Here is a 23,067-nt window from a genome sequence, read left to right as displayed (position 1 = left end):
CTAATATATCTAATAGATCTTCCCTAAAGTTTAAGGGAAGAAATATTATTATATTCCTAGGCCAGAAGACTTTTACAATCATTGACAGACTAGCATTTTTAAATCAGAGGACCTCAGAATCACAGATTCCAAAGCCAGAAGATTTAAAATCATTGACAGATTGTTACAACAGAAACACCCTAAGTTCAGGGGACCTTAAAATTATTGCTGTCTTCCCTAGAAGCTATATTCCATCAAAAGGGCTGTCTCTGGATGCAATGGGTTCTTTGCCACTGAAGGTATTTTAAGTAAGAGCTGGATGAATACTTATTAAGGATTGCCATTGAAGCATGGGATGGGCTAGATAACCTCTGAGAAATCTTCCATTTCCCAGAAGTTTGATTTTGTGATTCTGTGACAGTGTGTGTAGGCAGGAGTCTTCACACATAGCTGCCTCAGGCACTGGATATTAACAGGGTTCATGGATCCCATTCTGGTAAGTGCCAATGTTTCAAAAAGCCCCAGAGCTGAGAACCACAAGGAACAAGCTTCCAACATGTTCCAGAGCACAGGGCCAAAAGGGAAGCTAACCCATTTCACATCCAAGCTGGGGAAAGTCAAGTTCATTTAATTTCCACATTTTTGAGCATACCATACTTTTTGAGGGTGGGAGCTTCATAGAACCAATTGAAGGCTCCTGTGCTGACTCTGAATTTTACTCTCTCTTGCCCCCTTGTCCTCAATTGTTCCCTACAGTGGCAATAGTAAAGGGAAGGATATCAACACGATTAAATCCCTTCGGGTCCTCCGAGTGCTGCGGCCTCTCAAAACTATCAAACGACTGCCAAAACTCAAGGTGAGTTGGGAGCTGGAGGACTTGGAGCACTGTAGAGCACAGCCATGCTCTAAGGCCCATGGGCATCACTGAAAACATGAACACTTTCACCACAATCTTGCATAGACAGCTCTGAATCAGAAGGCAGAAGAGCTAGGCGTCTAGCCTTACAACAGTACGTGACTGTGTGACCTTGAATTCTCTATGCCTCCATTTCTTTGTTCTGTGGTGGGAGTAGGGACAGCTAAGTGGTGAAGGAGGTAATGTCAGGCCTAGAGTCAAGGAAAACTCATCTTGGTGAGCTCAAATCCAGCTTACTACTAGCTGTGTGACTCTGGGCAAGTGATTTAACCCTGTTGGCTTCAATTTCCTCATCTGTAAAATGAGCCAGAGAAGGAAATGGAAAACTATACCAGTATCTTTGCCAAGAGAACCCCAAATGGTCTCATGAAGAATCGGACATGACTGAACAAATGACTGAACAACATGGTGGGAGTAATAATTCCTGATAGGCAAATACAATAATAAGAACCCTGGGCTCTATAAATCACTATTGATTAGAGAAATGTAAATTGAGACAACTCTGAAGTGCCACTTCACACTTCTCAGATTGGCTAAGATGACAGGAAAAGATAATGATGAATGTTGGAGGGGATGCGGAATACTGGGACACTGTTGTTTCCCACAGTTGTTGGTGGTGATGGAGTTGTAAACTGATCCAACCATTCTGAAGAGCAATCTGGAGCTATGTCCAAAGGTCTATCAAACTGTGCACATATGCTTTGATCCAGCAGTGGATCTGTATTCCAAAGAAATCATAAAAGAGGAGAAAGGACTCATGTGTGCAAAAAATGTTTGTAGCAACCCTTTTTGTAGTGGCAAAGAGCTGGAAATTTAGTGGATGCCCATCAGTTGGAGAAAAGTTGAATAAGTTGTGATATATGAATATAATGGAATATTATTGTTCTGTAAGAAATGATGAGCAGGTTGGTTTCAAAAAAGCCTGGAAAGACTTATATGAACTGATGCTAAGTGAACTGAGCAGAAGCAAGAGAACATTGTATACAACAACAACAAGATTATATGATGCTCAACTGATAGAGTTTACTCTTTTCAACAATAAGGTGATTCAAAGCAATTTCAATAGATTTGTGATGGAAAGAGCCATTTGCATCCAGAGAGAGAATTATGGAGACTGACTATGGATCAAAGCATAATATTTTTCACCTTTTGTTGTTATTGATTGTTTGCTTGTTTTTTCTCTCATGTTTTTCTCTTTTGATCTGATTTTTCTTGCACAGCATGATAAATATGGAAATATATTTAAAAGAATTGCACATTTTTATTGGACTGTTTGCTATCTGGGATGGGGGGAGGGAAGGAGCAAAATCTGGAACATAAGGTTTTGCAAAGATGAATGTTGAAAATTATCTTTGCATGTATTTGAAAAAATAAAAAGCTATTAAAATTTTTTAAAAATAAAACAAAATCTAAAAAAAAATCAGTGAGATCACTGAAGATGCCCTGTTACATCTATCTATATAATGAAAAGATCCTTGGATAAGTAGCCAGAGCACCTAAGTTTGAATCCTTGCTCACCAACAATTGCAATTACCTGGGTGATCTTAGAAAAATCACTTTGCCATTCTGGGCCTTTATACTTTCTTCTGGAAAATGAGAGACTTGGACTAGATGTCCACAAAGATCTTTTCTAGCTTAAAATCCCATGGGCCTTTGGAAGGCCAAAACTCAACTGCAATGTTAGGGAAAGATGTAATAATAATAATGATGGTGAGGATGTTGTTGTTCAATCATTTTTCAGTCATGTCCAATTCTCTCTGGACCCATTTGAGCTTCTCTTGATAGATTGTCGTTTCCTTCTCCAGCTAATTTTTAAGTTGAGGCAGTTAAGTGACTTGCCCAAAGTCACAAAGCTAGTAAATGTCTGGGGCCAGATTTGAATTCAGGTCTTCTTGACTTGAGACAGTGCTCTATGTATTATGCCACCTAACTGTTATAATAATTATTAAATAGCTAATTTTATATAATGCTTCCTATATGCAAGCACTACGCTAAATGCTTTATGGTTATTATCTTTTTTATCCTCACAAGAATCCTATGAAGCAAATGCTATTAATATCCCCATTTTAAATATGAGCAAATGAGTTGAATTACTCAGGATCACGCAGCCAGTTAAGTGTGTCAGGAGACATTTTAATTCAAATCTTAACTCCAGTCACAGTGCTCCATGTGCTGTATCTGATTCTACCAAGGAGTTGGGAGGAAAGGAAGGGGGAAGCAATAATAAGATAATTCCAAAAATCCCTAGTATAGGCAGGCGAAAACAACAGTAACTTAAGAAAGAGAGGATAAGTATCAATAATCAAAGAAGGACATGAAACTATCAGGGTCAGAGAAGGCAGGGATTTGGCCTGGCATTGGGGCATTAGTCTGGGAAGGAGAGCTGGCTGAGTTCACTTTCTATACAAGCTCTAAGTAACTTGTGTCCTTTATCTTTACCCTAGGACAGTATAAAGGTTGAAGTTTTGCCAAATAGTCAGGAGTGGGCTAATGGTTGAAGGAAGGAGGGAAGGGAGGAGCTGATAGCATAAGATCTCACCTCCCAGATACCTTCCCTTTCCCCTTTTCCCTCCCCCACCACCCTGGGGAGACCATGGGAAGTAGGAGCTTGCAGATTAACTGTGTCTAGGATGGGGGGGAGTCTCCTGTGTAGCTGAGTGCACTGCTATACTGCTATCTTCCCTGCTCTCTCAGCCTCAACACCAGGCCTCCATCCTGGTCCCTGCCCTGACTCCGGGTGCTTGCTTCCCCTCCCCAGGCCGTGTTTGACTGTGTGGTGAATTCTCTCAAAAACGTCTTCAACATTCTCATCGTCTACATGCTCTTCATGTTCATCTTTGCTGTGGTGGCCGTGCAGCTTTTCAAGGGCAAGTTCTTCCACTGCACAGATGAGTCGAAGGAGTTTGAGAAAGATTGCCGGTGGGTGCCCACCCATGCCCTGCCCATCCGTCCCCCTCCTTTCCTAAGCTGTTTAGCCCTGGACTAAGAACCCTTCTATTCACAATCCAGCTGTGGCTTGAGAGTTGGGATAATGATGGCTTCTCACTGATCTTCCGTGTGACCCTATTTTCTGCCTTACTCTTCATTCATTGAATGACCCTTCTGGCCCTACTCTCTGAAGACCTATATCAGGCCTGTCCTTTTCCTAGGTGAGGGAAGGAAACAGCAGCTGTATGGCCTTTAATGCCACTCTGGTATCCCAGCTTTAAGAACCATCCTTCCCAGGTCTGGAATATAGAGAAATAACTCCGACCACACAGCCCACATTGGGAATTGATGCTACTTGGCTTGAAACTAGCCAACTCCCAATCCCTACCCTTCATTCCTACTCTGCCCCTTTCAGAGCACTGGAGTCTTCACAACCAGTCCACTCCCAATGACTGCTCAGGTTAAACTACTTCTTCAATGATTGCCTTTATTTCCTTTTCAGAGTCCAGGGATATGGCTCCAGAGGGCTTCTCCCTGGGTCCATTAATTGTGTACCTCACTCCTCTTTCCCAGGGGCAAGTATCTCCTGTATGAGAAAAATGAGGTGAAAGCCAGGGATCGGGAATGGAAAAAGTACGAGTTTCATTACGACAATGTGCTGTGGGCTTTGCTGACCCTTTTCACCGTGTCCACTGGAGAAGGCTGGCCACAGTAAGGGTTTTGGGGCTCCTGGCTTCCCACCTGGGTGATACTTAGGGAGCTCTCTGGGACTGGAGGCAGTACAACCTTTCATCTTCGAGCTGTCAAGTTCAGGACCAGGATGCTTTGTCAGGCCCGCTTCTGTGTTCTTGAAAGTGACCCCACATATTCATGTTGATCTTGGTCCACTGCCTGCTGCATCTGTGTGTGTGTTTCATTCGTGGTCAGAAATTCCAGAGGGGACTCTTAGCACAAGGCTCAGCCCCCAAGAGCAGAGAAGTTTAATGAAAAGGGATTGACTACCAGCTCCATCTAGTTCTTAGTGAAGGAGCCTGAAGAACAGTGACTAGTTAAGCAGAGACAGGGCTCAGCTGAGCCAAGGGAGCAGGAAAGGACAGAGAGACAAACAGATTCCCAGCACTTCCAAATACACACACATAGATCTATGATTCACAAAAGCATACCAAGTAGGTTACTCAATTATTTATTAGCCAGTTCTTACATCCCTAACTTGTTTTTTTTTCATATTTCTTTCTTTGATTCCAACTTGTGTCATCATCTCTTCCCATCCTTCCCATCTCAATTTAATTCCCTCTCAACCATCCTGTCCCACTTCCCTCCTTTTGTCCCCTTTATCCCTGCCCTACGCCATCTCTTCCTTTCCTCTTCTGTTATCCTCCCTTCCTTCTTTTAACAGGGTCCTCAAACACTCAGTGGATGCAACTTTTGAGAACCAGGGTCCCAGCCCTGGATACCGGATGGAGATGTCCATCTTCTATGTTGTCTACTTCGTGGTGTTTCCATTCTTCTTTGTGAACATCTTTGTGGCCTTGATCATCATCACCTTCCAGGAGCAGGGAGACAAGATGATGGAAGAGTACAGCCTGGAGAAGAATGAGGTGCAGGCCCCTAATCATCCCTTCCCTTCTTCATTTCAAAACTTAGGAAGTAGGGCTATTTCTACAGGGCACCAGTTATGAGGCAGGGAAGTAAGAAATTCTGGTTGCTGACCCCTTATTAAGAAAGGAAAGCGAGTATAGAAGGAAAACTCTTGGCTTCAAGATCGACAGAGCCTGTTCTTGTTCCCCTGGTTCCATCAATTCATTGAGTGGATGATGCAATCTGGGATTTCTCCAGAAGAGAAAAGAAATATTACTTTAACTACCTTCCTCCTTTTCCCTCTCTCCAAAAGAAAACCAAGATAAATGAAATCTTTTGTAAGGAAATCACGAAGGGAGGCATATTAGATATTAGTTTATCTTTAACTATTCTTGAATAGTAATTATAGCATAGGAAGCTGGGGAGCCAAGGAAGAAATTTATTTTTTGGACCAGATATTTAGACTCAGGCTCAAACATCTAGAATCCATAGCTGTAAGTGGCTCATGGTTAGAGCTCTCCCTGGGACTCTGCATGGTTTAAGCTGGTGTTTGGGACTGAAGAAGTTGGAAAACTAGATACAAGATAACTTAAAAAAATGAAGCAAGAACTTGGAGAGGGAGGAGGGATCACATTGAGATTTGAACAATAGTAGTGGGGATGGAGCAGATCCAATGAATGTTAGAAAAGGATGAATGAGATTTCCCTCTCCCCCAGACCATGTACTTATCCACTGCCCTGTGCCCCTCTTTCCCCCCTCTCTCCCTCCTCTGTCTCCCCTCACCTTCCTCTTCCTCACATCAGTGTCACCTTTTTCCCTGCAGAGGGCATGCATTGACTTTGCCATCAGTGCCAAACCCCTGACAAGGCACATGCCTCAGAACAAGCAGAGTTTCCAGTACCGCATGTGGCAGTTTGTGGTGTCCCCTCCCTTTGAATACACAATCATGGCCATGATAGCCCTCAACACAATTGTACTTATGATGAAGGTGAGACCTGACCACCTCTTGCTGGGGAAGAAGAGAAGGGAAAGGGGGGAGGAAGGTTGGGAGAGGGGGAGGAACTCCTCAGCATTTAGAGCTGAGGGCCAGTGCAGACCAAAATCCCTGGGCCTGCCTTTCAATGAGGGGAAAAACTGGACTCTAGCATTGCCTTACATTCAAAATGAATTGGGTAACCAACTGACTGCCCCCACTTGCCTACTGCCTTTCTCCTTCCTCTAGTTTGATGGTGCCACATCTGCTTATGACAATGCACTAAGGGTATTCAACATTGTCTTCACTTCCCTATTTTCTTTGGAGTGTCTCCTGAAAATCATGGCATTTGGGATCCTGGTAAGTCTACCCACATACCTGGGCAAGGGAGGGAGGGGGAGACAGATGGTTGTCTTAGAATTCATTTCCACGGGCTCCACTGGCCATCTTGCCAGGAATTCAAATTAGCAATCACCTTTCAATCTGATTTTTTTTTTATAATCACAATTTGAGTTCATGAAATAGACTCTATTTTACAGAAGGGAGAAGACTTTCATAAAGTCACACAAGTGATAAATTCCCAAGTTCTTTAATCTGAATGGTGGTTCACATACTGAACATTCTTCATGTTTAAAAAGTCCTTATCAGTGCTTGTTTGTGTCTGATACTGGCTTAAGGGGATGAGTCAATATATTCCTGCAAGAGGAAGGAACCTAAAGATTCTCACTTCATCTAAACCATGGGCATTGGCCCATTCTGAAGAGCCAGTCTACTGACAAAGGCTCAGTGATCCTCTATGGTCTTGACTGGAACCTCAATAGATCCTGTACTGGAAAACCAGCCCGATGGCATATAAGTGTTACTGAGCCTCTGAACCTCCCCGTCTTCCCATCCACGAGAAGCTGGGATCATTGCCTAAATTCTCTTGGGTTTGGTTTTTAGCTCATACAAACAAGGCAGACAAATGGCTTCCTCTCGGTTAAGAGTCTAGTTCATCGTCTAGGAAGATTACACAGTAGGAGATGAGCAGGGGGAAAGAGAGGAGGGGATGAGCATTTAATGAGTACCTGTTTGGTGCCAGGCACTGTCCTAAGCACTTTACAAATATTATCTCATTTTATCCTCACGACAATCCTAGTGGAAAGAGGAGGTACTATTATTATCCCCATTTTCCAGTCGAGGAAACAGAGAGATTGAGATTTGAGTGCCTAGCCCTGGGTTACTCAGGTAATAAGTGTCTGCAATTACATTTGAACTCAGGTCCTCTTGCTTCTAAGCCTAGTGCTGCATCCCTTGAGGTAGCTAGCTTCCTGGGGACTAGAGTAAAAGGCTGAAGGCCTACCAGTGAAGGCACCTAGAATCTAGGGGCTAGACAGTGGAGGAGAGTCCAAAGGGGGTTTCTATGATGAGAGCTGGGACTCTTAATAGGGTCTTAAAGCAAAGGCAGCATGGGATGGTGGACAAAGAGCTGGCCTCAAAGGCAGAAAGTTCTGGGTTCAAATGTGGTCTCTGACACATACTGTGTGACCTCTCCATGCTGAAAACAACCATTTGGCCTGGGTTTCACTCTTGCCTTACTCAAGCAACTTAATTTCTCTGGACCTCAGTTTCCTCATCCATATATGAAGGTATTGAACTAGATAACTTCTTAGGTACTAACCAAATGTAAATTGAAAATTCTAAATTTTAAGGATTATATGAGGTTAGGGATACAGAAAAGGAAGGAGCCAAAGGAAGGCAGTCAAAGGAAAAGGCAGACTAAGGATGTCCAGGTAAAGGAATATGAAAAGATTTATGTTTAAGTCAGATGGGGCATTTCATGGAAAAGAAGAAGGGACTCCAGTACAAACTACCCATTTTATTCTCAATTTTGTCATACACAGATTTTTCATAAAACATCAATAAGTAAATATATATTTTCTTCCTTATGGGTAACATATCAGGTATCAGGATGTAAAAGGCAGGAGCACAGTTTTAAAATTATTTGTATTTGTTTTATTAAGTATTTCTCAACTACATATGAAAATTTTAAACATTAATTTTTTTTTAATTTTGAGTTCTGAATTCTCTCCCTCCCTTCTCCCTTCCTCCCCTCATCTTGAGAAGGCAAGCAATTTGATGTTGATTATATATTTGAAGTAATATAAAGTATATTTCCATATTGACCATTGGTGCAAAAGAAAACACAAACAAAATAAAACAATAAAAGTAGAGTAAAAAAATAATCAACTGTCTGAGTTGACAAACTATATGGGTTATTGGAGTTTCCTCATCCACTACCTTCACAAAGACCAATGAAATCATGGGTTCACTCCCTATCCTTTTCCCTAAAGCAAAGGCATCCAGATAGAGAGATGCAGTGTTAGGAGCAGCTACCCTTTGCTTCCCTAAGGGAAGGCTAGACCCAATGGGATTCTGTAGAGGAAGACCCAAAGCCAGACCTAAGTATCTTAATCTGCATTTTTGTCATGGGAATCTGGAAATGTTTAGCATCTGGTTTGGATCCCAATGAATTCTGGTAAAAAGCAACATCTTGAATTCCTTGAGAAATTTGTGATTGTTAATCATATGACCTTGGGCAAGTCACTTCCAGATGCCTCAGTTTTCTGTGGAGGTTGGGCTCTCTTGCCTCTATGGCCCCTTTCAACTTGATGATCTAATGACCACTACTACTCAATTCTCTGTAGACAGAGATAGGGAGGGAGGGAGGGAAGGAGGAAGGAAAGAAAGAAGGAAGGAAGGAAGGAAGGAAGGAAGGAAGGAAGGAAGGAAGGAAGGAAGGAAGGAAGGAAGGAAGGGAGGGAGGAAGGAAGGCAGGGAGGGAGGAAGGAAAGGAAAGGAAAAGGAAAGGAAAGGAAAGGAAAGGGAAAGGGAAAGGAGAGGAGAGGAGAGGAGAGGAAAGGAAAGGAAAAGGAAAGGAAAGGAAAGGAAAGGAAAAGAAAGGAAAAGGAAAGGAAAGGAAAAGGAAAGGAAAGGAAAGGAAAAGGAAAGGAAAGGAAAGGAAAAGGAAAGGAAAGGAAAGGAAAGGAAGGGAAAGGAAAGGAAAGGAAAGGAAAGGAAAGGGAAAGGGAAAGGGAAAGGGAAAGGGAAAGGAAAGGGAAAGGGAAAGGAGAAAGAAAGAAGGAGGGAAGGAAAAAGGGGCTTTACCAGTAAGCAGGGACCAAAATACACCAGGCCATGGAGAAGACTAATCTGATCCACTTTGTCTTATGGGATTATGTTCAACATTTGAAAACTTGTTTAGCTCTGGAGGAAAAGCTGACCAGACATGGGGTCAGAAAGGGGAGTTGGATAGAGAAGAAATTGGTCAGGAAAAAATCATTTGCCCTTAATGATCCACAAACTGAGCAGAGAATCCAGAGCTTATTGTATATTTCAAAAAAGTTGGAATCCTTCAAGTTGTATTATTATTAAAGCACCTCATTTCATTATAGCCTCTTTGTTCCCTTTTTTCTGTGTTTAATAGGCTGGGATAGATTGAAAGAGCAGGTGAGGGGTTGGGAATGAGCTCAGAGTATCCCCAGGGGAGAGAGGGGAGAGAATTCTGTGAATGTTACAACCAGCCTCCTGACATGTCCTCCCTCTGCTCTGGAAACAAACCCAAAGGAAAGGTTACCAGGCCCAGAGCCTGGACTATGAGGCGAGGGCAGTCCAACTTTTGTTCTCGTCCTCAGTGCTGGAGCTTTGACCATATCTGGGTTTTGCTGTGATTCTTTGTGTTGTAGTCTCTTGCTGGTTGTCCTCCTTGTCTTTCTTTTGTTGTTTTTTTTCTCTCTAGAATTATTTCCGGGATGCCTGGAATATCTTTGATTTTGTGACAGTTCTGGGCAGTATCACTGATATTTTAGTGACCGAGTTTGGGGTAAGTGCCACACTAGCTGCTCTCCGGGCTGTGACTGTGAGGTAGCAAGGCCCCTAGGGCCCATCCCTTGGTCTGGACAAAGCCAGACTGAATAGGGCAAGGAAAGCCAACAAGGTGGCCCACTGCTAGCCTGAGGGCCAAGAGTAGTTTCTTAGAGAGCTTAGGACTTGGCTTCCTCAGCCATCTGAGCTAAAAAAAAAAAAAAAAAAAAAAAAGGGTACAGAGGGGAAGGGCTGAGCAGTTCTCACTTAAAAGCACAGAGAGGTCAGCTAAGAAACTCAAGGTCTAGGAATATAGGATGAGAGCTTTTTCCCCCATTTCTTTATTTCTCAATGATGTGAGACCAGAAGTCATATGAAAAATAATTTGTATTCATAAGCCACTGATTCTGAGAGTTAGAAAGACCTTTCCCAGCCTGTATTGTATACAGCAACTTAGGAGAGAAAGGGGAGGAGCCCAGAGGGAGCCAGCCTAGAGGGAGCATTTGTTATAATTTTCCTGTGGACCACACTGGTTCCTATAAGGCCCTGAGAAAGGGAATTGTTATTTCCAGATTGAAGAGCAGGACATCTCCCTAATTGTCCTCCCTATTCTTACTCAGTAGGAAGTACCTAAATAGTACCCTTCCTTCTTCCCTTTTCTCCCTTCCTGCCCCAGTACCAGCTTGCTCTTTATCCCATTGTGTTTTGGAAGATCCTAGAGGAAGCAGGATCATCCCCCACTTAAGCTGGGTCTCAGTAGCATCCTACCCTCGAAGAAGCAACTGTGTCATAATAGGAGGAGCACAGATTTGGACCCTAAGGATTTGGGTTGCACTCCCATGTCAAGTAATTTGACCTCTGTTCCTCAGTTTCCTCACCTATAAAATAAGATAGAACTAGAATTTCCCTAATGTCCCTTCCATCTCGGACTCTGGTGATCCTAAGGCATTTTCCCACTGACATCCCCTTCCCCTCCTCTTACCCTTTCTAGCTGATCTAATTGACTAAAGCCCATAAAGTAATTCTGTTGGCTTCTTTCCTGAGCCACTCACCAGTCAGCCTGGTCACCCAAGGGACTAAAGCAGATGAAACCTGTAGAGCAACAGAGTCTATGAGAGAGCAGGGACTACTTAAGTGGTCAGTTTCTGGAGGGGGGGAGGTGGGAGGAGGGAAAAGAGGTGAGATCCAGATTTGAGCAGGCTGGCTCTGCACTCTGGAGAGAGTAGAAAAAATGTCCAGATGCCAAGAACAGCTGAGAAGGCAGCTTTTAAAAGCCTTCCCATAGTAGCCTTTGTTCCTCCACAACTTCACTAGTGTATCTGAGCAGCAAAAGTGAGCATTTTCTACCCCTACCCCCATCATTCCATGATGCTGATTGTTCCATGGGTCTAGGAAAAAACTGGAAGGAAAAGCGAGGAGGCTGTTTAGAATATGCCCTGTCTTCTTATCTTGAGAAGTTGTTTATAGAAGGGATTGTTCCCCTAAAAGTAGCTGAGTCCATTCCCCCTATTACTAGTCTTAGGCTGAGGTTTAAGGGTGCTGTCAATTCTGTTCCCTCTGCAAGGGACAAAATAAAGAGTAGCCTCTTCAGCCTTGTCTTCCCCATAATCCTCTGCTGTAAATTCCTCCTCAGGGACCCTCTATCCACCCCTATGTTTTCCTGTTTAAGATTCACACCAGAGGAAATGCAACCTGAGAAAATAGCTCCCTGGCCCAAGGAGGCTGTTTGACTGCTTCCTGTCTCTGAAGGTTCTTTCCTTACCCCAAATTCTCAAATTAGAAATCTACAGTTACTATTTTCATGTACATTTTGTGTGCCTACCTTTTGCCACTACAGAATGGTACATTCATATTTGGAAGTCTATAAGCAGTTTCCTCCTGGACCAGCTCCTTGACTCTGAAATTTTCTAAGTGACCTGAGGTTTTCCTATAAGACCCTCCTGGAAATCTACCTGTAGCGTATGATTGCTGTCCCAGCCCAACTCAACTAACTAATGGCCTTTTAGGGAGAACTAGGGGAGGGAAGGGGAAGAAAGAGCATGCAGGTAAGGCTCAGCCTTAAATACTAGGTCCCTTGGGCTTGGCTAGGAGGCAGGGGAAGGGTAGGGGGACTTGGTTGATTTTTTTCCCATTCCTTATGCAGCTCATGGAAGATGCTCCATTTTAACTGTTCCAATTTAGATGAACCCTGGTTCCTAAGCAGGGCTAGCGATTAAGGTGTGGGACCAAACAATGTACTAATTATTCTCAGTGACAGTGCTTAACTAGAACCATTTTTGGAAAGTGATTTGTGTTGCTGAAATGAGAAAAAGATGGGCATTTTTGCTGGTGCCCCATGCCCTCTCAGAGTCCAATTTGGCTGGAAATCCCCAACTTTTCAATCTCCAATTGGAGCATTTGAACTTTCCATTGGGTAAACGGATCCCATTATTCTCTGCCAGTCAAACACTGGGGCTGAGCCTAGTTTGGCAGAGTAGAGAGTTATCTGCCTGATCCAGTGAGAATCTGGGAGATGGTAGACACTGGGGCTTGAGTATCTTGAGTCCCCAGTTCAGCCAGCCAGGTGGGGATGGCTAGTTGGATAGGATGAAATGCTGACATTGACCGGGGGTGACTTGGGTTTGCCTCATGTGCAGTATATAATGATTGTGTTTCTTGTCTTGTCTCTTTTCATGCTCGCTCTTTATACTGTATGTGCCAATGCACAACGCCGTCTGAAAAACTCATCCAATCAAAATGCACTATGAAACTCATGTGTCCATCCATGACCTGGTCTGTGTGTCCATACACCAATGACTATATCCTAAACCCACTGTCCCTCTCCCCTCTTTGGAACTGAAATCCATTGGGTTTTGGCACTGATAACGAATCAACTTAAAATGCTGAATAAACCTCCCCATCTGCCCCCGCCCAACCCCCCATTCATCTTCAACATCTACATCTAGGATCCGGTTGGTTTTACTTCTTTCTGAAGCCTAAATGCCTTACATTAGCGGAAAGCATCCTCTTGTCTCGGCACTGCATGGCCCGTGCGTTTGAAAGCCTGAATAGCATTATCCTTTCTACCTCCCCACCACCTTACTCTTTGCTTCTCTCTCTTCCTCTCTCTTCTTCCTCTCTCTCTTTCTCTCTCTCTCTCTCTCAATATATATATATGTGTATATGTATATATATAGATATATATATATTTGTATATACTTCTTGCCCCTTTGTTCTTATCTTTGTTGGGTCTGAATTCTGTATTCTTTGGTTGTTTTTAAAGTGTCCCTCTCTCCCCAAATTGGTCTCCTGACTGCCAAGAAGCCCCAGAAGTGCCCAAGAGAGGATCCCAATGAAGCTGCTAACCCTTTGGACTCCTCACTAAAGGGAGCACCTTAGTGTCCACTACACCAGCCCCACAGAGCCATCCCATGATGTGCATGCCCTCTGTGACCCTCCCTTGCACACACCCTGATCCAGTCTCATTACCTACCTAGGGAATTCACTCTTACCGACTCCTGTGTTCCCTGGGCCATTCTCACACCCACAAGCTGCACTAATTCTGTTGAAACTGACTTTCATCCTTCACCCGCTCCCACTGACAAAGGCCGTGTCCAGCTTCCATTCCCCACGTGTGTCCCCTGAGCTAGGGACTTTGGCCACGCGCCATGACTTGGTTTGAAGCAGAGAAGAGACCAGAAGAAAGCTGGCTTTCAGATGGAAAGGACATGGAATGGCAGCTACAGCCCAGTCTACTTTGCAAGACAGCTGGCAATGCCAAGGCAATGCTCAGAGGAGCTCCTAGGTTGCTTGCTGCCGGGGCAACTCTAGTCTCTGTGCAGGCACTTCCATAAAGGAAGCCCCTCGGAGCCTGCCCAGCTGCAGGCGGCAACCTTCACTAGTTCCCTAGTCCCCTACTCTTGCACGCATTCCATTGCCCACAAACACACTGACACTGACTCTTACACTTGCTCATATACAACATACACATTCCCAGGCCTCCCTCTGCTGCCCGTCACCATCCCAGGAAAGCCTACATCTTCGGCCTGCTTTGTTCTTCTCCCCAGATCCTCACTTTTTTCGCTGCTTGCATATGCCTCCCTTTCCCCAAGTGCCAGAGAGTCTCTGCTATCCCCTGGTCCTAAAAGGAAACTCTTTAAATTACCCCCACAACATTCTTTTTTGCATCTGTGCCAGGACTTGTTGGCTGATGATGGAGCCCAGTCCCAACTTATCATTAGAGCTCTCTGAGGGGATCTGAGGGGCCTGCATGTCTACAGTGGGGTTGGTGTCATGACACTCTGACTCACTTTAACATATGGGCTTTCCCATAATGGCCTTTAGTCTCCCCCCTCTCCCCCCCAAAAAAAAAACTTCCACCAAGTCTGTCTACCTCTGCTGGGAAAACATTTAGATTGCCAATCTAGAACTAGGGTTGTGTGGACTTGGAAGTTTCAGAAGCCAAAACTATCATTGGCTCTACCTATAGAGTGCCAGTGACTCAACTAGAGGTAAGGAAGCAGCATGAGGAGAAGGAACCCAGGTGTCCATCCTCCCATTCTGGCTAGGGTACAAAGCTGATGTAGTAAAACTTTCCTAGGCCAAGTGGATCTTTAAATGATAATAAGAATAAAAATTTGTATAGTACTTTAATATTTTCAAAGTGATATATGCATATATATAATCATATATGTATAGATATGTGAGTGTATATGTATGTATATATAATATTAAAATTTCATTTTATCCTCACAACATAGTTTATCCTGGGAGGAAAGTGTTACTATTATTCCCATTTTACAAATGAGGAAATTGAGGTCAAGAAAAGTTAAGGGTCACATACCTAGAAAGTGACTGAGTCAGGATTCAAACTTGGGCCTTCCTGTCCCCAAATCCAGCATTTTGTCCACTACACCAAGCTTCCTTGCAGCCATTGTCCCAACCTCTCAGACACGCAGAATCAGGGCCTGAAATCTCTGACCATTCATAGGGTGTGAGATTCCCAGAGCTTCCTGCTTGTGGTTGGGCAGGAAATACCATGGGAGTCTTGCCTCTCATGATATTGAAGCAGGTTCTGTCCATATGAGAACCAGGAAGCACATGGCCAGATTTGAAGATGCAACTGAGAGAAGGAGTAAGAGGAGGCTCACTTACTCATATTCCCTGTCCCTAAGCTGTCCAGCCCCCCACAGCCCATAGATCTAGCCAAAGGGGAGACAGGGGTGTCCAAAAGAAACTAGGGGCTGTCGGGGCAGTTAGGAGAAGCAGTAAAGCAGGTAGAAGATTTGGGGGTAATTTGAAAATCTGTGATCCCTTTACCCTGGAAAAGAGGATAAGGGATGAGTGAGGTTTAATTCTGCCCTTCCTCCGGCCCTCCCCTGCCCCATCCTTAGTCCTCTCTCTAGACCCCTTGTGTCTCCCCCTTGCTGTCTTCTAAGGTGGGTGGTGGACTTTGTGCATGCATCTCTCCCTCGGAACTGTTCCATGGCTTCTCCAGCATCACCACAGCCGACTGAACTCTTCCTGCACCTGCCCCGGCCCTCCCCTGCCCCTCCCCACCCCCCCCCCGCCTGGGGTCGCTGGCCCACTGTGGGAGCTTCTGCTGCTCTGCATGCTCTGTTGGAGTCCATATGTTATGCTCCACCCATGGAAGGGATGGCTTGCACTTATGGGATCGACAGGAGGGGAAGGGTCTCTGAGGAAGTGGAAGAGGGGGCAGAGAAAATGGCCACAAGGTGGAGTGCCTTGCCAGGGCTTGCTGGGGGGTCTAGTCCAGTTCTATGGGAGCTATCCCGTGGTACCAGCTGGAGAGGGACTAGGGGTTGGGAGTTTGTCCCAGATGTCCTCCATGCGCTAAAGACAACATCAGCTCGACTTGACTCCTGGTTCCCCTTGGGTTAAGCTAGTCTATTAACCGAGGCCAAGGGTATTTGTGTTGTGTGTTCTGTCTTATCGCACCAGCTCAGAGGCACAGGCTGCACTCCTGAAGCAAGAATGCCAACCCAGCAGGCACCGTAATGGCTCCCCAAAGGCAAAGCCCTGCTGGCCAGTCAGGGAGCTGGGGGGTGGAGGCCCAGAGACAGTTAGTGCGGTCTCCGTAAGCTCCAGAGGCCCTTGGAGGGCTGGAGGAGATCCAAGGGCCCAGCACAGAACTAGCCTGAAAAGGTCCCATCATCCAGCCCTACAAATAGAGTGCTCCCTGGTAGCGGTGAATGATGTACGCCAGTCAGAGGAGGATTAAAAGTGGGGTCCTGTTAATGGGTTTTTCATGCTCTTCCCCCACAAAATCTGAGTGGGTTGCTAAAGTAATGGAGGCCAGGACTTTGATGTTCTTTCCAAGGCTAGCCCAGCACCATCTGGCACTTATTTCTGCCTTCAGTTGGCCCTGGCGACTCTTCTCCACCTCCCCTTCCCCAAATCCCATCCTCCTCAGGCCCATCTCTAAAAAGAGAGCAGGAAGACTAATTAACCCAGCTATCTCTTAGGCATAGCACCCACATTTTGTCCCTGCTTTTGCCCCAGCCCACCCCAAAAAACCTCATAGTGCTTGTCTCTTACACCTGCTCGCACCCACATACCCTGACAACACATTCCCACATGAACTGAGGGCTGATCTCACTCTTGTCGGCCAGTAAGGAAGCACTTGTTTCCTTACCTCTTTTTTCCCTCCTTCTCTGCTCTGATGGCTAGCCAGCTGTGGGAAGCCAGGCGGACTCCTGGAAAGACATGCAGCTTATAATAGCTGCCTTGGGTGAGGAGCGAGGGAACGCTAGGGTGATCACCCTTCCCCACACATCTCAACTCCTGCCACAAGGCTCCCAAAGGCCCCAGTGTAGGCCAGGAAATGTGGAGTCCCCAGGGAAGCAGCTCCTCTTGTTTCACCAAACTGGTGCGCCAGAGCTCTCCCACCAGATCCCATCCTGTTCCTCTCTGGGTCTTGCCAATCAAAGTGTTTCCCTGGTGCCTGGGTTTTGGCTTGGGTGGGGAGGAGGAGGAGAAAAGGAGGAGGAGGAGGAAGAGGAAGAGGAGGCGGCAGCAGCCAGAGGTGGTGGTGGCAGCTAGGAAGCAGGGCCCTCAAGTAAAGTCAGTGACCGCAAGACAGGGAGGGGTCTGACAGGGGCCGTGCTGGGGGCAGGAATGGTTCAGACTCCCTGCCCCCAGCACCCACCCCTCTGTCAGCCTGGGACACTTTCAAGCTCACAACACCCATGGGAGCTCCATCGCTTACTGCAGGCTTGGTCCCACGCTGCTCCACCCAATCCCAGAAGCTGTGAAGCCATCCCAGAGAGGGGGGAAAAGGGCCAAAAATGCATCTTCACGGACTCACCGGGCAGCGAGGACTCACCCTGCAGCCGAACAGCCCCGGCTCCCTTCTGTCCTCCCCATCCCCGCTCGCCAAGGGGGTAAGAAAAGATCCTATTCTGCTTCTCCCGATTGGCTCGAGCACTGCTGCTCTCAGCCCTTGGCTGATCGTCTGGGGGTGAGGTCAGGGCGGGCCAGAGCGGGGTGGGCAGCGCCACGCCGCCTAGAGCTGTGCCGTGCGTGCACCTGTTGAGTCCGTGTGACTGATGCATTTCTGGCCCGGATCGTAACATGCACATGTAACACGCACAAGCCCACCAGGCCTGAGCTTGCTGCTTCCCTCTCTTTGGTGTCTGTGCATCGTACATGTGTGACGAGACTCGGCGACGTTACCTGCTTGTGTCCTAGTGTCTCAGTGCATTTGGTTGTTGGGATAAACAAAAACCATAATAATTTTTTTTCCTGATTGGATGATTCAAATATTTTTTGTTTCTTTTCCTTTTCTTCTCTTCTTTTTCTTTTCTTCTGTTATGGGTTGCAGGGTTGGGGCGGGGGGGAGGGTGTTAGCAAGTGGTTTCCATTTTGAGTTGTTGAGTTATTTTCCCTACCTCCTTTCTCTCTCTTGCTTTTCCTCAGTGACATTGTGTTGGCACTTCCTTTCTTCCCTTTCCCTCTTTGGTTGGGGTTCAGATTGCTTTCTCTACTTGGTTTTGGGTTCTGGCGTTGTCCAGATATTGAGTGCTTTGGGGGTTTATTTGTGTGGGCACATGGTCACACCTTCTTTCCGTCTTCCCAGAACAACTTTATCAACCTCAGCTTCCTCCGCCTCTTCCGGGCTGCCCGCCTCATCAAGCTACTTCGCCAGGGTTATACTATTCGCATACTCCTCTGGACCTTTGTGCAGTCCTTCAAGGTAAGGGATTGTGACGACCCAGGGAGGGGCTGTCCCCACGCCTGGCTTCCACTCAGAAGGCAGGTGTCAGGTCCTCCTGTGATAGAGGAAGGAGAAAGTAATGATGGGAAGGTACCCAACATGAAGCTAGGTCTTCAGCAAAGCTCCAGCATTAATTGTGAAGGCGCCCATTAGGAGCCCTGAGAGTGATACGGAGGTTAATTCAGGCAAGGAGGTTTTGATCTAGTCCAAAGTCCAAGGCTCTGGCAAGGGGCTGTCTCCTGTGTAGCTTTTTCACTTTCTACCAGATCCTCACCTGCGCCGTCCAGACCTAAAGGCAATTGATCTAATCAGAGTACAAATTTAGAGAATCCATTTAGAGAAGACTACATGGCCAGCCAAGAAGGGAGGTTGTGGTAAGATGGAGCTGTCAGGCAGGAAGATGTGGGTTGTCACAGGGGGAAGTGAAGTAAAAGTCTTTACCTGGCTTCTCTTTAGGCTCTCCCCTATGTCTGCCTTCTGATCGCCATGCTGTTCTTCATCTATGCCATCATAGGGATGCAGGTGAGTTGTGAATTATTCTCTGCAAGAACCTCAGGGTACCCTTTGCACGAACTCTCCCTCTTCCTCTCCCTCTCCTTCTCCCCCCTCCCCTGTCACTCTGTCTCTCTTTGTATGTCTCTTTTTCTCTATCTCCCTCCCTCCTCTTCATAAAACTTCTAGAAGTTCTACGGGAAGTGAATTTCCCATTTACTTTATGCAGAGGAAGGACAATAACAAATTTGGAGACTGGAGAAATAAATGGGTTCAAAGACTCAAGGTCACGAAATCCCAGAGCTGGAAGGGACCTTTAAGATAATCTAATTCAACTTCATCATCAGTGAAGAGACTTAGAGAGGGAAAGGGGCTTGCCTAAGTCATCCTCAACTATACCATCATTGTCTTTCAAGTAGCTAGGTAGCACCTCAGACAGCGCTCTGGGCCTGGAGTCAGGAAGTCATCTTCTTGAATTCAAATGTGGCTTCAGATCCTAGCTGGGTGACCCTGACCTGAACAAGTCACTGACTCCTCTTTGACGCAGTTTCCTTCTCTGCAAAACGAGCTGGAGAAAGGAATGACAAACCAAGGATAGACAGATGATGCAGTAGATAGAGCACTCACCCTGGAGTCAGGAGGACCTGAGTTCAAAACTAGCCTCAGACACTTAACACTTGGCAGCTGTATTACTCCAAGCAAGTCACTTAGCCCCAATTGGCTCAAAGAAAGAAAGAAAGAAAGGATGGAAGGAAGGAAAGAAAGAAAGAAAAATGAAATGACAAACCACTTTAGTATCTTTGCCAAAAAAAACCCAAATGGGATGAAGAATTGGACATGATAAAAACAGCTGAATAACAACAGCAACAATAAATGTTGCTTTTCTAGTAATGGGCAGTGACCTGCAAGGTTACAGACACTAATAAAATGAAAAGTGGGATTCAGTCTCAGCGGCACATGGCTTCCCCTTGGTCAGGTGGGACTGGGGCTTTACTCAGACCTTCTGTCATTTCCACGCACACCCATTATGTAAGCTCTAGTCCGTGAACGGCCCTGCGACCTACCATCTCTGTGCCTTGGCTAAAGCTGTTCCCTGTGTCTGAAATGCCTTCCCCAGCCTCTTCATTTGCTGAATTTCCTGTTCCTCCTTTAAAACTTTAAAATCGCATGCTGCCTCCCTGATGCCCTCCCTCTGCCTCCTCGTACCTCACAAGGCTGAGGCAAGAATGTCTGTCTTTTCCATACAAGGGAGCCTCTGGCTTGATGGCCCCCACAGGCTACATGATGTTGGGGGCCCATCAGCCGCAGCGATCTGCCAGAAGCAGACAGATAAAAAACAGAGTTCTAGGGAAAGAAACTGGAGGAAGTCTTACTTAAGAATTCTCACAGCTTCTTGGCGTATTTTTCTTGACTTATAGACACCTCAGAGAAGTGTAAAATCAGAGTATCTTCTTTTCAAAAGAGTTTTTGAAATAGGCATTTATAGAACACCAACTACGTGACAGGCGTTTTTACAAATATCTTCTTTGAGCCTCACAGACTTGGAAAATAAGTGGTGTGAATATTCCTATTTTACAGATGAGGAAACTGAGACAGACTTGCCTAGTCAGGCTTACCCAGCTAGTCACTTTCTGAGGTGAAATTTGAACTCAGATCTTCCTGTTTTCAGGCCCAGTGTTCAATCCACTGCACCACCAGCTGCCCAATACTTGGGATTCTTGACAGGCTGTTTTCCTTAGTAGGTTATCACCGCAGGAAATTCTCCTAGTTATCTAAATTTCCCGTGCTGTCCTTTATCTTTGATTTCATCTTCCCTGTCCCTTATAGAGATGTAGAATCACCCTTAATTTTGCACCTCTCCGAACACTTATCCCCGTTAAAGTGACCTGTGTGGTTAAGGTCTAACCCCTCCTTGGCCCTCTTTAAGCTGCACGAGAGCAGGGCCTGCTCTTTCTCTCCCAGGTCTACCACGGCACTGGGCACGTAGTTGGTGCTTATAAAGTGGGTGTTGGCTGGCTGACCGAGCTTCCCGAGTGCTGATCAGGACCAGGCCTGCGATGGCGGAGCCCTCTTTCTTGAGAATGTTGCCTTTCTTAGGTGTTTGGTAACATCGGCATCGATGTGGAAGAAGAAGACGACGATGAAGACTTCCAAATCACGGAGCACAACAACTTCCGCACCTTCTTCCAGGCTCTGATGCTCCTCTTCAGGTAACGTGGGGGAAAGCAGGGAGGCAGAGGCAGCTGCAGGTCCCCAGACCCGGGCCCACTAGGGGGAGGCAGAGGCAGACAGGAGATGACCTCAGGTGCTGACCCTCCATGCCCGGGTTCAGTCCAACTAGGCCTGGCACTTTGGCCTGTGCCTTCTGAACCCTGGGCACAGCTGTGAGTACCAGGAATAGGGGAACACAAAAAGAAGCCCCAGGAACCTTTTCTCCTAACCCTGGGGAAGGTTGAAAGGCCTGTGACTATGGGCCAGGAGGGGATCAGGAAGGGGGGCAGGAGGGGGCAGGGAGAAGGGTTTCCCTTGCCCAGCAGGCTCTGACTTCCCTTCTGTCCCTAGGAGTGCCACAGGTGAGGCCTGGCATAACATCATGCTGTCCTGCCTCAGTGGGAAGCCCTGCGATAAGAACTCGGGCATCAGGGAGCCCGAGTGTGGGAACGAGTTTGCCTATTTTTATTTTGTGTCTTTCATCTTCCTCTGTTCCTTCCTGGTGAGTCTGGGGGGATACCGTTGGTGCGCAGGCTTGTGGGGCGTGGCGCTGGGGGGGGAAGGAGGGCGGCTGCTCGGCAGCTGAAGGGTCTTCGCTCCTTCCACAAACATTGGCCAATCAATGACAGTGCGTAAGGCCCCGTGCGTGACCACGTTCCGGGAATGTACGGAGGAGACAGACGTGTTACCTGCAGGTCCCGTGGAACTCATCAACAGGCGGGAGGGTGATCGAAACACTAATTGCAGTCCAAGGCAGGGCAGACTGAGGATCCAAGGAATAGGTTTGCCACGGTCCTTCAGAGGCCTGTGCAGCTGCTGTACGAGGCTGGGCCCACTCCTTTTCTGCAGAACAGGCCCCTGAGTTCTTTCTCTGACAGGAGGGAGATAGCCCAGGTAAGGGTTAGGAATCTGTAAGATGTGAACAAAGGAGAAGCTCGAAGGTGGGGTAAGGGATTTCTAAGGCAGATGGGGAGAAGGGTAGCCGGAGCCAAGTATACTTTGGTCTTTTCCTTCTGGGCTCTCACTTAAAGTTGCCTCTTCCGCCCCGGCCCACTGCAGATGCTGAACCTCTTTGTGGCTGTCATCATGGACAATTTTGAGTATCTCACCCGAGACTCTTCCATCCTGGGCCCCCATCACCTGGATGAGTATGTGCGTGTCTGGGCCGAATATGATCCTGCAGCTTGGTAAGAAGTTATCTGAACTCCTCCGGCCTCCCCCCTAGCTCCCAGCCTTGGAAGCCATAGTCTGGGAGAGGCCCTGGCTCGTCCCTACACCTGGTTTGGGGGAGTACTTCTCAGACAAGGCTCCGAGATTAACAGCTGTAAGAAGGGAAGATTGGGGGCCCACAGGTCTAACCTGTCTCACCTCCTCAGGAGAAGAGGGGTGCTGGGCTGGCACCCACATGATGTCACTGCTAGCATTCATTCTGGTCTAGGGACAAAGCAAAGGTCTCATATGGTCAGACAGTTAAAAGAAAAGTGGAAGAGCCCAAAAGAGGAAGAGAAATGAAAGTGCCTCCTTATCCTGGATCTGGACTGATCCAGACCCTGCACAAAATCTGAACTCTAAGCTAAAAGCTTGATTTGGTATCAAGGACCAAGGGCCCTTTGGCAGAATATTGGGCTTCACATCTTGAAGGCCCTAAGACAATGCCTCTGTCCCCCTCACTTTCCCCCTCTACTTCTTTTTTATTGCTAATACATCAATACTACCCCGAGAAAATAAGCATCCCCTCTCCTCCAGACCACCTTCCTCTATTCAACAAACCAGGGGAAAGTACCTTCAATCCACTGTAATTATAGCCCCCAAATTTCCAACCCAGTATCATGCAAGGATTCCCTCTCATTCCTGCCTTGATCCCTAAGCTCAAGGGCTGATGGTCCTTGAAAAACCCAGTGGAAGTCTCCCATTCCTGACCCTTTAGTACCT

General features: G+C 46.4%; 1 protein-coding gene across 2 annotated transcripts in view; it reads left to right on the top strand.

Moving 5' to 3' along the window:
- Positions 1-23,067, top strand: part of CACNA1A (calcium voltage-gated channel subunit alpha1 A) — a 248,568-nt gene that overhangs the window by 186,533 nt on the left and 38,968 nt on the right. For both annotated transcript variants that reach the window (XM_051971665.1, XM_051971666.1), the window contains exons 25-36: positions 736-835; positions 3,654-3,814; positions 4,397-4,534; positions 5,220-5,421; positions 6,225-6,389; positions 6,624-6,734; positions 10,153-10,236; positions 18,295-18,411; positions 18,889-18,954; positions 21,022-21,134; positions 21,487-21,637; positions 22,195-22,322. In XM_051971665.1, coding sequence (XP_051827625.1) covers positions 736-835; positions 3,654-3,814; positions 4,397-4,534; positions 5,220-5,421; positions 6,225-6,389; positions 6,624-6,734; positions 10,153-10,236; positions 18,295-18,411; positions 18,889-18,954; positions 21,022-21,134; positions 21,487-21,637; positions 22,195-22,322 — 1,536 coding nt within the window. The remainder of the gene's footprint in view (positions 1-735; positions 836-3,653; positions 3,815-4,396; positions 4,535-5,219; positions 5,422-6,224; positions 6,390-6,623; positions 6,735-10,152; positions 10,237-18,294; positions 18,412-18,888; positions 18,955-21,021; positions 21,135-21,486; positions 21,638-22,194; positions 22,323-23,067) is intronic.

Source organism: Antechinus flavipes, chromosome 1, assembly GCF_016432865.1.
Source record: "Antechinus flavipes isolate AdamAnt ecotype Samford, QLD, Australia chromosome 1, AdamAnt_v2, whole genome shotgun sequence".
NCBI lineage: Eukaryota > Metazoa > Chordata > Mammalia > Dasyuromorphia > Dasyuridae > Antechinus > Antechinus flavipes.
Note: the sequence above shows the minus strand (reverse complement) of the source record. Positions and strands in the feature narration are given on the sequence as shown.